The sequence below is a fragment of the Xenopus tropicalis genome, chromosome 5 (genome assembly GCF_000004195.4).
Source record: "Xenopus tropicalis strain Nigerian chromosome 5, UCB_Xtro_10.0, whole genome shotgun sequence".
NCBI classification, from domain to species: Eukaryota; Metazoa; Chordata; class Amphibia; order Anura; family Pipidae; genus Xenopus; species Xenopus tropicalis.
In genome coordinates, this window is record NC_030681.2 from 86,341,242 (window position 1) to 86,355,384 (window position 14,143).

Below are 14,143 nucleotides of genomic sequence, written 5' to 3' on the forward strand. Positions count from 1 at the left end.
AATACATTTGAATCCAATGAACATTTGCAGTTTGAATTTTGCTTCAATGATCTTACTAATGACTTCAGCTTTGATCACTCATACTGAATTGTTGATACATTTTAAAAGGACATATTAACTGGCATTTGCTTGCATCTATTTATACAGGCGATAGAAATAGATAATAGGGGTAAAATGAGCATTGAAAATTATAGGATGCAGTGTTAATGCTCAATGGGTAGTTTAATCATAGACATTAAGTGGGGAATTGGAACTTCTTCATCATCATTAAAGAAATTTTAAGTAAGTTAAAGTGTGTGTATAAAGCTGTCTTTCTTGGTAAAGTCTTAGTGAAAGCCCAGTTATATACCATGATTTACTTCACACAGCTCTGACAAACAACCATGAATAATAAATGGGTGCAAATTGGACCTATGGAGACCCTTCAGTCAAAGAGAGCTTCAGTTTGCCATGTGGTTCTTGCCTGATTTTCCTGAGGGCCCCATACATACGTCATTAAGCTTCCTACTCAGACTGAAGGCACCAAGTTTGCAACTATTATTGGCCTGTGGTCAATGTTGGACACTTTCTGCAATTAACCTCACACTGGTCTTTGGCTGGTGCTTGAGGCTTTGTTTGGCTAAAGTATTAAAGTAGGATGACACTTAAAAATTTAGGGACATGTCTAGAAAATCTAGCTAGAAGGGCTGCACTAATTGCAGATAAATGTAAATGCAATTAGTGCAGCCCTGCGACATGCATTTATTAGACAGAACCCTTGAATTTTTTTTTTATAATCTCTTTATTTATCAATTTTCCAAAAAAAAAAACCAATTTTACATTAATAGGTAACAATATCAGTGACATGGGTTATCGTACGTTTCATTAAGCGGGTGTTGGTTAGTGTCCGTATTCGTGGGTAATCTCTTTTATTCTGTGGACTGTCTTATTGAGAGTGTCTTGAAAGTTGTCCAAGGTTCCCAGAGTTCAAGATGTTGTTCCAGCGAGTCCGATAAAGTAGCTGTAAGGTAATGCATAGTTTGTATATATACTATCCGAGATTTTAATTGGGAGATGGATAAGTGTGGGGCTAGCCAGTTTAAAGCAATAACCCAGCGTGCTGCCGCTATAAATTGTATGGTCAGTTTGTTCTGGGTTTTTGTTAGGTTTGTGGTGGGTAGTGAAAATAGTGCTAGTTCTTGGTCTATAGTTACTTCTGTTTGCAATACTTGAGAGATAAGTTGAAATGTTTGGTACCAGAATTTTTCTACTGTTGGGCAAAGCCACCATGAGTGGTAATAATTTCCTTGTGCTTTACAGCCTCGGAAACATAGTGAAGAGAACTCAGGATTAAACTTGTTTTTTAGGGCTGGAGTAACATACCACCTAGCGAGAAGTTTATATGTAGTTTCTCTAACACTTATATTTGGAGAAATTTTCTTTGCAGATTGCCAAATTTGAGCCCATTTCTGGGGGGAGAGTGGAGTTGGTAAATCTGCATTCCATTCTCTCATATATTTGCACATGTTATCTGGAGGTTCCGTCCTTAAGTGACGGTATATTTGAGTTATTAACCCTGATAGGTGTGTGGGGGTCTTGCACCGAAGTTCAAAACCGGACATTTCCATGGTTGGGCGTATAGATTTTTGTGAGAGGTAAAAGTGGTGAATTTGTGCATATCTATAATGTTCTGAGGGAGGAATGTTGTTGTTCTCTTTCAGATAATCTAGTGTTTTCAGCCCCCTGGGGGTGATGAGGTCTGCTAGTTTATGAAAATTGTTTTGTGTCCACCATAAGAAGTCTTTTGCGTTCAGTCCTGGTATAAAGTCTGGGTTACCCACCAGTGGTTGTAGGTTACTATTTCTTTGGTGTGTTAAGATTTTAGGTTTCAGTAGGGCCCAGATTTTTAAGTGGTGTGTGACTATGGGATTTGCTATGTGGTGGTGTTGAGTGTTCCGTGTTGTTGCCCAAAGTAGGGCTGATGTTTGTAAAGGGGAAATAGAAGTATTTTCAAAATCAACCCAAGGGATTGTATTGGGTGCTGCATGCCATTGGGCGAGTTGGGTAAGTCTTGCCGCTCTATAGTATGTGAGAAAGTGGGGGACATTTTGTCCTCCTTGAGTATAGGCTCTGAAAAGAGTGTCTTTGTTTATTCTATGTCTTTTGCTATTCCAAATAAAGTTCATAACCTCCCTTTGGAATGTATGAATCTCTTTAGCATAAATTGGGGTGGGGAGGGCTCTAAATAAATATAGAAGTTTAGGTAGGATTATCATATGGATTGTTGCTATACGCCCAAACAGTGAAATCTGTAGTTTAGTCCAATCGGCAAGTCTCTCACGTAATTTTTTGAGGATGGAAGGGTAGTTTGCTGCATATAACGATTCATAAGACTTGGTTATATTGACCCCCAGATATGCTATTGTTTTTTGTTTCCACTGGAAGGGAAAGTTAAGTTCCAGTAGTTTCTTTTGTGGAGTGGGGATGTTGATTGGTAATGCTTCTGTTTTAGATATATTGACCTTCAGGCCTGAGATGCGGTGAAATCGGTCTAGGGTTTGAAACAGATTAGGGAGACCTGTCAGGGGTTTAGTTAGTGTCATACATATATCATCAGCATATAAGCTGATCTTATATTCTTTGGAGCCCTTGGTGTAGCCCGAGATATCTGTGTTTGTTCGTATAAGTTGTGCCAAAGGCTCCATAGCTAGTGCGAAAAGTAATGGTGATAATGGACACCCCTGGCGGGTCCCCCTTTTAATCTGTATAGGAGGAGATGGTTTATGAAATAATCTAATGTTAGCAGTTGGATTATTGTATATTACTCTAAGTCCTTCTAAGAAGGCTCCTGATATATTGAAGCGGGGTAAAACATTAAATAAGTAGGGCCAAGTTACTGAGTCAAAAGCTTTATATACATCTAGCATCAATACAAGAATGGGAGACTTGGAGGTATTAGTGTCTGCTATTATATTGAGGAGTCGTCTGATTGCATCAGTTGTTTGACGTCCCAAGATGAAGCCTGACTGATCTGGGTGTATCAGTTTAGGCATTAATTTGTTAAGTCTAGAGCCCAGTATTTTGGAAAACAGCTTAATATCTACATTTAGTACCGAAATAGGCCGGTAGTTTTGTATGTTTGTTGTATCTTTATTTGGTTTCGGAAGAAGGGACAGATTTGCTTGGAGCATGTCAGTTGGGAGGGAATGGCCTTGCATCATATCATTAAAGAGGGTGGTTAAGTGAGGGGTTAAAAATTCTTTAAATTTTTTATAATAGCTTGCTGGAAGGCCATCTGGACCTGGGCTAGAACTAGATTTTAAGGTCTTAATGGCTGCAATGACTTCCTCTTCTGTAATTGGGTTATTAAGTAGAGATCTTTCATTTTGAGTCAATTTGGGCAGGGGAATGGTTTCTAGGAAAGCATCTCTTTTTTCCCGTGATGTTAGGGATGGAGAGTCATATAGTGAGGAGTAGAAATTGTGGAATTCTTGTATTATGTCCTCTGGGTTAACTAGTTTTACTCCTTTAGAGTTATTTATATGAGAAATTTGTTTAAAGCCTTGGGCTTTTCTTAGTTTTTGAGATAGTAGTTGGTTGGGTTTGTCTTTAAGGCGGAATAATTTGTGTTTGGACCACCTTATTGCTTTTTCCGCTTTGTTAACTAAAAGTTTTTGTAGTTCTGACCTAGTTTCGGTCAGTTTCTGGGAAATATTGGGCTCTGTAGATATTTTATGTTTTGCCTCCAAGTCTCTCAATTCTTTTTCAAGTTTAACAATTGTTTCAGTTCTTTGTTTCTTTTTGTGGGACGCCAACCTGATAAATGACCCCCAGAACCCTTGAATTTTTAAGTGATCTGGCCGAGATATATTAAAGAATACTTAAAGTAGGGGGTGAACAGAAAAGAGTCACAACCATGAACCAGAGATGAGTATCTAAGCTAGGGGGAAGAGGCTTTATATAAGAGACAGTGGCATTCATAACATAAATACACAAAAAGGGGTTGTGGGAGCACTCCAAGGCTAAATAAAGTATACAAATACAATGGAAGTGCAACTGATCTGGCCAAATTAACTACAAACATACAAAAAGAAAAAGGGATTGATCAATGCACATTCCCTGGTCCCCTGTTTCATAAGTAAATTGTTTGTTAGTTTCATGCTAGTGCATACAGTATATTGACAAAAAACAGGGGTTTTTAGTTACAAAATTATGATCATAAGATTGGTAAGCCACCATACCACGTCAAGGTAAACCCCGTATGGTGTAACTAAAAACCCCTGTTTTTTGTCAATATACTGTATGCACTAGCATGAAACTAACAGACAATTTACTTATGAAACGGGGGACCAGGGAATGTGCATTGATCAATCCCTTTTTCTTTTTGCATTCATAACATATACCAGTGTCCATTATCACATTTCTGGCATTACAGATATATGTATGCAAACCTCTTCAAGCAACATGGAAAAATTGTCTGTTATGTTTGGAATTAGTTCTGTGAATTCATTTAGATTAACAACTTGTGTTTTGTTTTCTATCTCTAGGTATATGATGATAATTGATGGCAAAAATGAAGTATATATGATTGATCGGGATAATTCTGTATTTCATGTTACTAATCTTGAATTCCCATTCAGAAAAGATCTTCAGCATCACTTGGCCAACACTCTTTTGGATGGGGTACGTTTCACATTTTCCTGGTTAACTTATTTTAGAATAGTTTTATTTTGCTCAGGGTAACTACATATTCATATAAGAGAGCTTGCAAAACTATTTTTATTTTGATCGAGAATGTTTTAAGGTAAACTTTCATTACAAATCCAATATCTCTTATAAAGAGCAGAGCCACATCAACTTCCTTTTGTTTGTAAAAAGAGCTGTCTTGCATCCCACTAAGCATTGTGGAGTTGTATCTTCAGGTCTGATGCGCCAAAGAAAAGCGGTTACAAACTTTCTTAGGGTGAAGACACACAGAGCTCATCTTTCATTTTACACTAGACATTTTATTTGCACTATGATACCTTTACATAGGGCATTGGCCTACGAGCCCTCCAGCCTGTATTTGAATAGTGCTGTATTTGGCCATGTGCATTCATTGGTCTCTGCGAATAGCTAGACACCTAAGAAGTTATTGAATGTACTAGAAGAATCCCTTGTGCAGTAGTTCAGTTCATTTTCAGTGTTAAGTATTTCTAATTAACCACAGCAGTAGTATAAGCAAGAAGTAGGGAGAGGATGCATGAAGCAAGAGCAGGGAGACCATAGGAAAGAAGACAGAAAACATAAGAGCCGAAGGGTAATGTATGCATTTAAGAAGAAAGGGCTGTTAGAGGAAGGTAAGAGTAGCATATAAAACAGAAGAGAAGCTGAAAACTGTGGGGAAACCAAAAGAAAAATAGGAGGATTGCAGAAAATTATAGATGCACTGAATGCACTATTTTGGTATTCAGTCAAACTCTGAATCCTTCATGAAAGATTAGGCTGAATCTGAAGTCTAATTTGTATAATAAATGAAAGATGTTCAACTTCTATGATTATAAAGATTTGGATTCGGTTCGGCAAGGCACTTTGATTCGGCCAAATCCTGCTAAAAAAGGCTAAATCCCATACTGAATCCTGTATTCTGTGAATCTTTAATTAATAGCAAGATATAGGAGTGAATAGTGTCATAATTCCTTCCACATCTAAAGCAAAATGTTGTAAAGGAATAAAGGATCAGGGATGGATGGTTGAGTTAAATGTGGGTAATGACATAGCTGACTTTCATATAATAGATCATATATATACACACACACACACACACACACGTATACAAATCACTAGAATTACAATATTTAATGGATCAAATAATAGTTTATGTTGTAACATATACATATATAGCTGAACTTCATGTGTTATTTTTAATGTTTTTTCTTATTATTCAATGTAGGGCAAAACAAGAATTTTTTAAGTAAAAGTCTTAACATAATCTGCTAACTCACTCTTTTTAAGGAAATGATCATTGACAAAGTTAACGGACAAGTTGTACCTCGTTATTTGATATACGACATCATCAAATTTAATGTAAGTAAAAAGAGAGTTCTTCTCTGTATGAAGAGCAGATAATGAGTGGAAGTGACTAACTGTAACTTGCCATTTGGAATTTTTTGTTCATGCGATTTTTATACACTTGCTGTTCTGGGTGAAGCACACTCTAGTGAATTTATGCTTCAGTGAGTGGGCATTGTCATATTGAAATGATGCCAGGAAAAAGACTGTCAGAAAGTCCATGCCGTAAGTCAAAACAATCCTTTTACATGTGCTGAATGATGAAAGGTTACATCAGGATGCTTCCCTCATGCCCCTTGTTTATTCTGGGACTATTGATTTAGTAAAAAGAACATGTGCTTTTGGCAGCCTTACAAAAACGAGGAGTAAGGAAAATCTATCATTTGCTGTTAGACCACATTTGGTTGCATATTTTCTTAGCTAGCAAATACAATAGTGGTATCTTAAAGGGTCGGTATTAGAAATATAAGAAAAGGTTTTAGGAAATATACATTAATACCTATGTTCCATATATTTTTTCAATAGTCAGCAGGCTGACAATCCGCCCTGTGTGCCCTTGCCCTACGGGTCGTAGCAGACGGAGAGATTAGTCGTCGCACAAAAAATCTCCCTTGTCGCAGGCAACTAATCTCCCCGAAATGCCATCCCACCGGCTAGAATATAAATCGTCGGTGGGATAGCATACGCGGCGCTGCGATTTGCCGAAGTTGCCTTGAGAGCAAATTTTGGCACCGCATATACCATCCCACCAGCGATTTACATTCTAGCCAGAGGGATGGCGACTAATCTCCCCATCTGTCACGGCACTAAGTCATTTTTATAGACAGAAATAGCAGACACTCCATTGTTCTTTTATCATAAGATTTGCTGTTGATTAAGTCCTTATAGAGATTTGGAAAGGAGAGGATAGGTATCGTCTTATGCACCCTCAGTGATTATTTACAGTATTTGCTACCCCATGCTGGTGCTCCTGTTCAAACATTTGCAGCAATGTTTGGTTCCCCCTTAAGTAATTATTTCTTGAAACCAAAATGTAAGAGACAATAGCATGAGTAGCTGCTATAGTTATATAAAAAGATGGTGTATATAATGCTCTAGCTTGTAGTTTTGGTAAAAAAATAATCTGTTTATATGATATTAAGAGGTGCACCTTAGAATACATATTTTGATTCCTGCAGGACATAGGCTGGTATGTGGGGCATTTTGTGTGTATAAAAATATTTCTCCTTAATGATTTTGGTTTTTTTTTTTGTTTTTCTTAAAAAAAAAAAAACCCCTGACATTCACAAATGCAGATGTCAGCTGTGTGCTCTGAATCATCAGTAATAATGTTAGCTCCGCTAATAATAATTACACTTGTAATTGTTCAGTATCATTAAAGCTGCTAAAAGGCATTATTGCCATATCTCTTTTTCTGGGTCAGTACTTCATGCTTTCCAGTTAGTTATGCAAATGTCTGGGGGTGTTTCATTAAATAACAAAATTTATTTTAAAACCTAGGTTGTTTTCTTTCTCCATATAAAGAAATGTATACAATGAAAATAGGACTCTTTCTTCAGCAGTTAAAATGTTAAAGGGGTTGTTCACGCAGCTAATCGGCCCGTGTATGGGAAGAAACGAGCGGCCTGGCCGACCGATATCTGGCCTGAAATTGGCCAGATATCGATCGGCCAGGTTAGAAAATCCAGTCGGATCGGGGACCGCATCGGCTCGTTGATGCGGTCCCCGACCCGACTGCCCATGGCCGCATGGCAACTTGCTTAAAGCAACTTGCTACCCAAGCGAGCGGATCTTATAGTGTATGGGGACCTTTAGCAACCAGGGAGTGGTTTAAATGAGAGACTGGTGTATGAATAGGAGAAGACTTAACTAGAAAAGTAAGTAAGACAAAGTTACTATAAGTAACAATAAAATTGTAGCCTCACAGAGTTTTTTGTTTGCTAGGGTCAGTGGACTCCCATTTTAAAGCCAGAAAGAGTCAGAAAAATAAAATAATGAAAAAAGTAATGAAGTATTAAAAACAAATTGAGAAGTTGCTTAGAACTGGCCTTTCTATAACATACTAAACGTTATCTTAAAGGAGACATATTGGATAAATGGGAAAACCCTAATTTTGTAGGCAATTATGAATAATATACGGTGCTGGTTTCCCTTTGGGCTAAACATTAATCCTGTCTGTAACAATGGCCCCTTTATTGGAGCTCCCTATAGATCCTATCTCTTCTCTGTCAGAGTTTGAAATGGAGAGTGGGCGTGTCCTAACGGTCCCTGCCAGAAGCACAGTAGGAGGGGGAGAGCCAATCACAGCCCTGCAGTCACACAAGCACAGACAGGCTTCAGTTCCCTATCAGGTCAGCCTAGCTGCTGATTGGTTCCTATCCTACAGTGCAGGGTACTGAGAGCCGCCGGCTCCCCAGCTCATCCAGAGAATTCAGCCAGCAGGAAGTGGAACAGATGGGCGGGGCTAGTGGGGGTTTTTGTGGAATTTCTCAATAAATCAGTCAGAAACACAACTTTTTAAGCACAATCCTTCTATATCTAGAGGAGTATAATTCCCTGGCACATTCATAATTTTTATAGGATATGTCTCCTTTAAAGGTAAACCACCCCTACCCCACCAATGCCATACGAGACAATTATATGGTCACAACATGCTTTTTCTGTTTTACAACTGTGGCTTCAGTAAGGTTCCCCCCGTATCAGTAATGTAAGGATTATGTTAACAAACCTCCTGATGTCCCATAGAGGCTTGTAATAATTCTGACCCAATGGCAATTCTTACTGAGAAACTGCTGGGACCTTCAGTGTGTAAAATACTCATAGAGCCAATAAGTGGCAGTGGCTCTCTGGGCCTGATATACATTGAAGGTTCCTGCAGTTTGCCAGTGAGTATTGCCATTGGGTTGTAAATGAATGAGCCAAGTTGATAATAGTATGTCTTAGCTGGTATGTATAGCTGAATATTTTTTTTTGTTCTAAATAGTGTAAAAGTGTAACACCATGATGCTTATAATGAATTAGTGTGCTGCTCTGAGTTCAGTGTAAACAGTAGAAGAAATTAAATCCTTTAGGATTTATTACTATTAAACACTCCAGTTCTTCTTTGTTTATTTAAATTAAAATATTTGGAGTATTACTGAATTATTTATTTTATTTTTATTTATTTGGATTATTGCTAAATTCCTTGATTATGAGATAATTTTACATGTATGCTTTGTTACACAAGCCAAAATTATTTTTCATTTAAGGCAGATGTCAAGTATTGGGCCATTTTTCTTTAATTATAAGTTCGTTCTGGTTTATAAACAACTATTAGCCTGGTTTGTTCTTTCAAGTGCTATTTTCTTGTGTAGGGGTCTTCATTTGGAAAGGATCTTCTGCATATTTTTCAGTATAATTTAATATTTTTCTGCTGTGCCTGTGGGGTGCTTCCAGTGCTTTTTTCAAAGAGCTTTCAGCCGGCATTTGAAATGCAAATATTGAACCTTTCAAAATTGAATTTGATTTGCAGTGAGGCCTTGGCTAAGGAACTTAAACTATATTCTAATATTAACTCATGCAGTGCAAACACTTCATATGCATTGGTTTTAGAATATGATGCTGTTTTTGCAAAACTTCAGATCACATTATTTTTGATACTTGGATTGTGTAGAATAGTGTGACCTCCTGACTGATATACCCAGCCACTTGCTAGAAAAGAGCAACACTATGGTCAGATCTGGTGTCCAATCCGTTCTCTCTGCCTGCATTTTGTAGGCAGGTGGAGAGTAGCGGATCTGCTCTCATCAGCAGCTCTGTGTAGCTCCACTTACAGGCACAGCTTTATCCTGCAGCCACAATAAATTAAACAACAGTCTTGTAAGAGTGTTAAAACAATTTAATATTTGAACACACTCTTTCAATAAATATATCTTAGAGGAGTAGAGCATGCTCTTTGGATTTATTAACCGTGAAATAGTTTTATTTGTATAGTTGGTCATTTTTTAAAAATATTCAAGCCAGACTAAGATCCAAAGTCCCCTTATACAGGTACAAAAGAACAAAGTAATGAGGGTGGCCCTATAAATTGTATCTTGTTCCGTTTCGAAGTTAAGGTTGGAGCCCTTAAAGGAGAAGGAAAGGCAAAATCTATTAAGCACACTATTAAAAAGTACTACTATTGCTGTGTAAAATCGCTATATTCCTGGCTTGCCTAATGAAAGATTTACAAAGATACACATGCTAGAACTTACATGCTTGTTTCAGTGAACGGCGCCACCATCTTATCCAGCATGTCTGAATGGGCTGAAAAGTACAAGCCGGCTCCCTGCTCCTGTTAGAAAGTTTCTGCAGCTCCACAAATCCCCCCTCCATAAACAATCTCCCTGACAGCAGCAGCCCACCCTCCCCCCTGCTTGTGAGGAAAAAAAAAAAAACGGAGCTCTCTGCTGTGCACTGAGCATGTCTGTGTCCTGGACAATCTGTGTTCAGTGAGACAGGAAGCTGCACAGGCTTAGAGCAGGTACTGTATTTACTGACAAGACTTTTCCATGTCAGAGCCAGATTAAGCAACAGCACGGTGAGTTCAGGAAATATGTTAAGGACTGTGTTAAGGCTAAGTTATTGAGCTCATGTTGTTTTTAGACTTTCCTTCTCCTTTAAGCTGGCCATACATGCAACAATATTATTGTATGAAACCATGTTTCGTATGATATTAGGTGCATGTATGGCGGCTCGACGAGGTGACCGATATCGCAAAAGGCTGCGGATATCAGTCAACTCATCGATCGGCCAGGTTAAAAGATTTTGATTGGGCACCATTGAAGGCGCCCGAGCAAAATCTACTTTCAGGGCTGAATCGGCAGAAGGAGGTAGAATTTCTATTGTTTCTATATCCATATCTGACGATTCAGCCCTGAATGTCAATGGAGGGTGGGAACGTTCTTTTGTGTGACCACACGAAAGATCGAAATTGCTATGTGTATGGCCACTTTTATACAGGTAGTTCCCATTTATCTATTTTATATCTGTTTTTGCCATTTACTTATTTTCCAGCAGTAGTCATATGTTACTTGATAGTGTCTTATGTTCACTCAAGTGTCTTCTGTTGGAAAGGTCCGCCTTTGTTAAAATTGCAAATATAAGAAAAGTGTTTATGCACAAACTTTTTACAGCTCTGATGTACTTTCCCCAGTGTGTATATTTGCAGAGTTTAAATGAATGATTTGCCAACCAGTGCAGACTTTTAATAAACTAAAATATGACCAAGGCATTTGTGGTATAATAAAGCTTTTGCAGCAAGGAAAATACAAGCATTTTGTTAAAAAGTTTAAAGAGATTCCGTCTTGATTTTATGGTATACTTTTTATTTCTAAATTACACTCTTTACATTGCAAATAATTCACCCTACCATTTAAATGTTATTCTTGAGCCAACAAATGTATTTTTTTTATTAGTAATATTGGTGTGTAGGCAGCCATCTCAGTGCAGTGTGCCTGAGTCTGAGCTTTCAGAAGGAGCACTTACTACTAAGTGCTATTCTGATGTCTACCACTTTTAGCAATACAGGTGTCAGGAAGCTGCTATCTTGCTACCTTCCCATTATTCTGCTGATTGGCTGGTGGTGGTGGGGTATGCTTTGCCACAATCTATACTAAATTGAGATCCAGAACAATCTGTTCTTTGTTTAAATCCTCTGTCTATTTTACACAGGGACAACCTGTTGGAGACTGTGACTTTAATATTCGACTATCCTGCATTGAAAAAGAGATCATCTCTCCTAGACATGAAAAAATGAAAACCGGTCTCATAGACAAAGCAAAAGAGCCTTTTAGTGTTCGGAACAAACCATTTTTTGACATCCATGCTGCAAGAAAGGTATTAATGCTGAACTCCTCAGTGTTATGATAAAGTATTATTTAATTTTGTTTTATAATTTCATCAAATCTATAACTAAAGAAGAAATGGTCCATTACATGTAAAGTTGCACAGAATCTATAACATTTGGATTTGGATAAATACTGAATACACCCCTAAAGATTTGCTAAACACTGAACCACCAACTTACAGTCTGTGACAATATATTTTTTGTTTATATTGTATTGTTTTTTTCTACTTATCCCCATGGCAAAAGGACAAGAAGCAGTTAATGTAATGTCAGTCACAGTGAAGAAGTTGCTCACATGATTGAACTCCCTTGTAGGTCCTTATATAACTGATCTTGAAGTTTGTAATGTAGTGTAGCTGAAACATTTTTGTGTACCATGCTGTATAAGAGAAAATGGTTACAATTTAGAGAACATTATGTAGCCCCTAGCCATATACCACTTTCTACATCTGTTTTATTATTCACCAAACGCAAGCCTTTATTATTTAAAAATAATGTGGCCCTCCAGCTTTCATTGATCTACAGTTTCCATCACTCTAGTGACAAATAGCCTTAAGGTATCAAAGTATTGATGTTTTTTTCTTCTGAACTGTTAAATATATTGAAGGAGCAAAGTGAAGTCACTTTTCAGCTTCTAATACCTGCCAGCGTATTTTGAATTTGAGATATCTTGTATGTAATTATCTCACAAGGCCATGCCAAGACAGCATTTCCTTCATTTCCAAGTTCAGTCAAGGTAGGTTTTTAAATTCCTTTGAAGAAACTGTCTTCAAAGAAAGCTCTGACAATCACCTTAATGATTATGGTCTTATTTTATCCTGATTTGAGAAAAAAGTACTTTTAAATATCCTCTAATCAGTGGAATCCTCTAAAGGAAGCCTTTTAATTTCAACTTATTAAGCCCCATTGGCAGAGTATATATGTATGTATGTATGTATACATTTATTGTTCAAAACATAAAACTGATGTTTTGGCTGTCTCCGCAGCCTTTTTAAAAGTGAGCAAACAATACACACAACCCTACATTTAAACCCACTCTGGCGCCAAACGCAGCTGATGACTTCATACATTCCATGATTGATACTCCCCCCACTCGTGTATACAACTAAACATTAAAAAAATCATGAAATAGAATGACAAAATAAATAAATACACCATAAGGAATATATTGAAAAGTAATACAGGTATTGGACCCCTTATCCGGAAACCCGTTATCCAGAAAGCTCTGAATTACGGAAAGCCTGTCTCACATAGACTCCATTTTAATCAAATAATTTAGAATTTTAAAACTGATTTCCTTTTTCTCTGTAGTAATAAAACAGTACCTTGTAATTGATCCCAACTAAGATATAATTAATCCTTATTGGATGCAAAACAATCCTATTGGGGTAAATTATTGTTTTATTGATTTTTTTAGCAGACTTAAGGTATGGAGATCCAAATTACGGAAAGAACCCTTATCCGGAATACCCTTGGTCCCGAGCATTCTGGATAACGGGTCCTATACCTGTATATTGAAATATATTGAATATCCTTATGGTGTATTTATTTAGTTTGTCATTCTATTTTATGATTTTTTGAGTTTTCCTTATTAATAAAGGAGTGACCATTCGATATGCAAGTTTTTCTATTTTGAAAAACAAACTTGAATTCACAAACTTGATAAGCTCATTAATGTGCCTTTTTGTGGCAGGGACTAGTTTCATGAAAATTGTACATATATTATTATGATTATTATTTTTACTAGTAGTGTACTAATACATATTATTTTAACACCCGGGAAGTTGAAAAAACACAACTTAATAAAATGGCTTTCTGGAAGTGCTGGTAAATGTAATTATTTCAGTGCTCCTTTAAACATTTTCCGTTCCTGTAGAAATCTGTTGCAGCGGTGTAGGTATAGCCCATCTCATATGCATGTTGCTGCTATTAACAATCTGCTCTTGTCAGCCAAATCCGTTTTAATATAACTAATTTCACAGATCAGTAGCTTTTGCGAGGGAGTGAGAAAGTTTGGCAATTTTAATTGTGTTAACAAAGTACAGGAACTCAGAAAATCTTTCCAATCATTCCAAATAAATTTTGTTCTCCTTGACAACGTCTAGTTTGTGAGTTTGTCACGGTCATGGAAAAAAGCTGTGTTAATAAAATAAGCTGCCTTCATTGTTGCCCTGTAAATGTTGTACTTATACATGCCTGCTTCCAAGTGAGAATTGGGATATTTCAGAAATTATTGCATGAAGGGAA

The 14,143-nt window shown here is 37.2% G+C and overlaps 1 protein-coding gene across 1 annotated transcript in view; it reads left to right on the forward strand.

Moving 5' to 3' along the window:
- Positions 1-14,143, forward strand: part of rngtt (RNA guanylyltransferase and 5'-phosphatase) — a 148,558-nt gene that overhangs the window by 52,394 nt on the left and 82,021 nt on the right. The window contains 3 exon segments of the mRNA NM_001001222.1: positions 4,527-4,662; positions 5,974-6,045; positions 11,722-11,886. Of these exon segments, the coding sequence (NP_001001222.1) occupies positions 4,527-4,662; positions 5,974-6,045; positions 11,722-11,886 (373 nt within the window).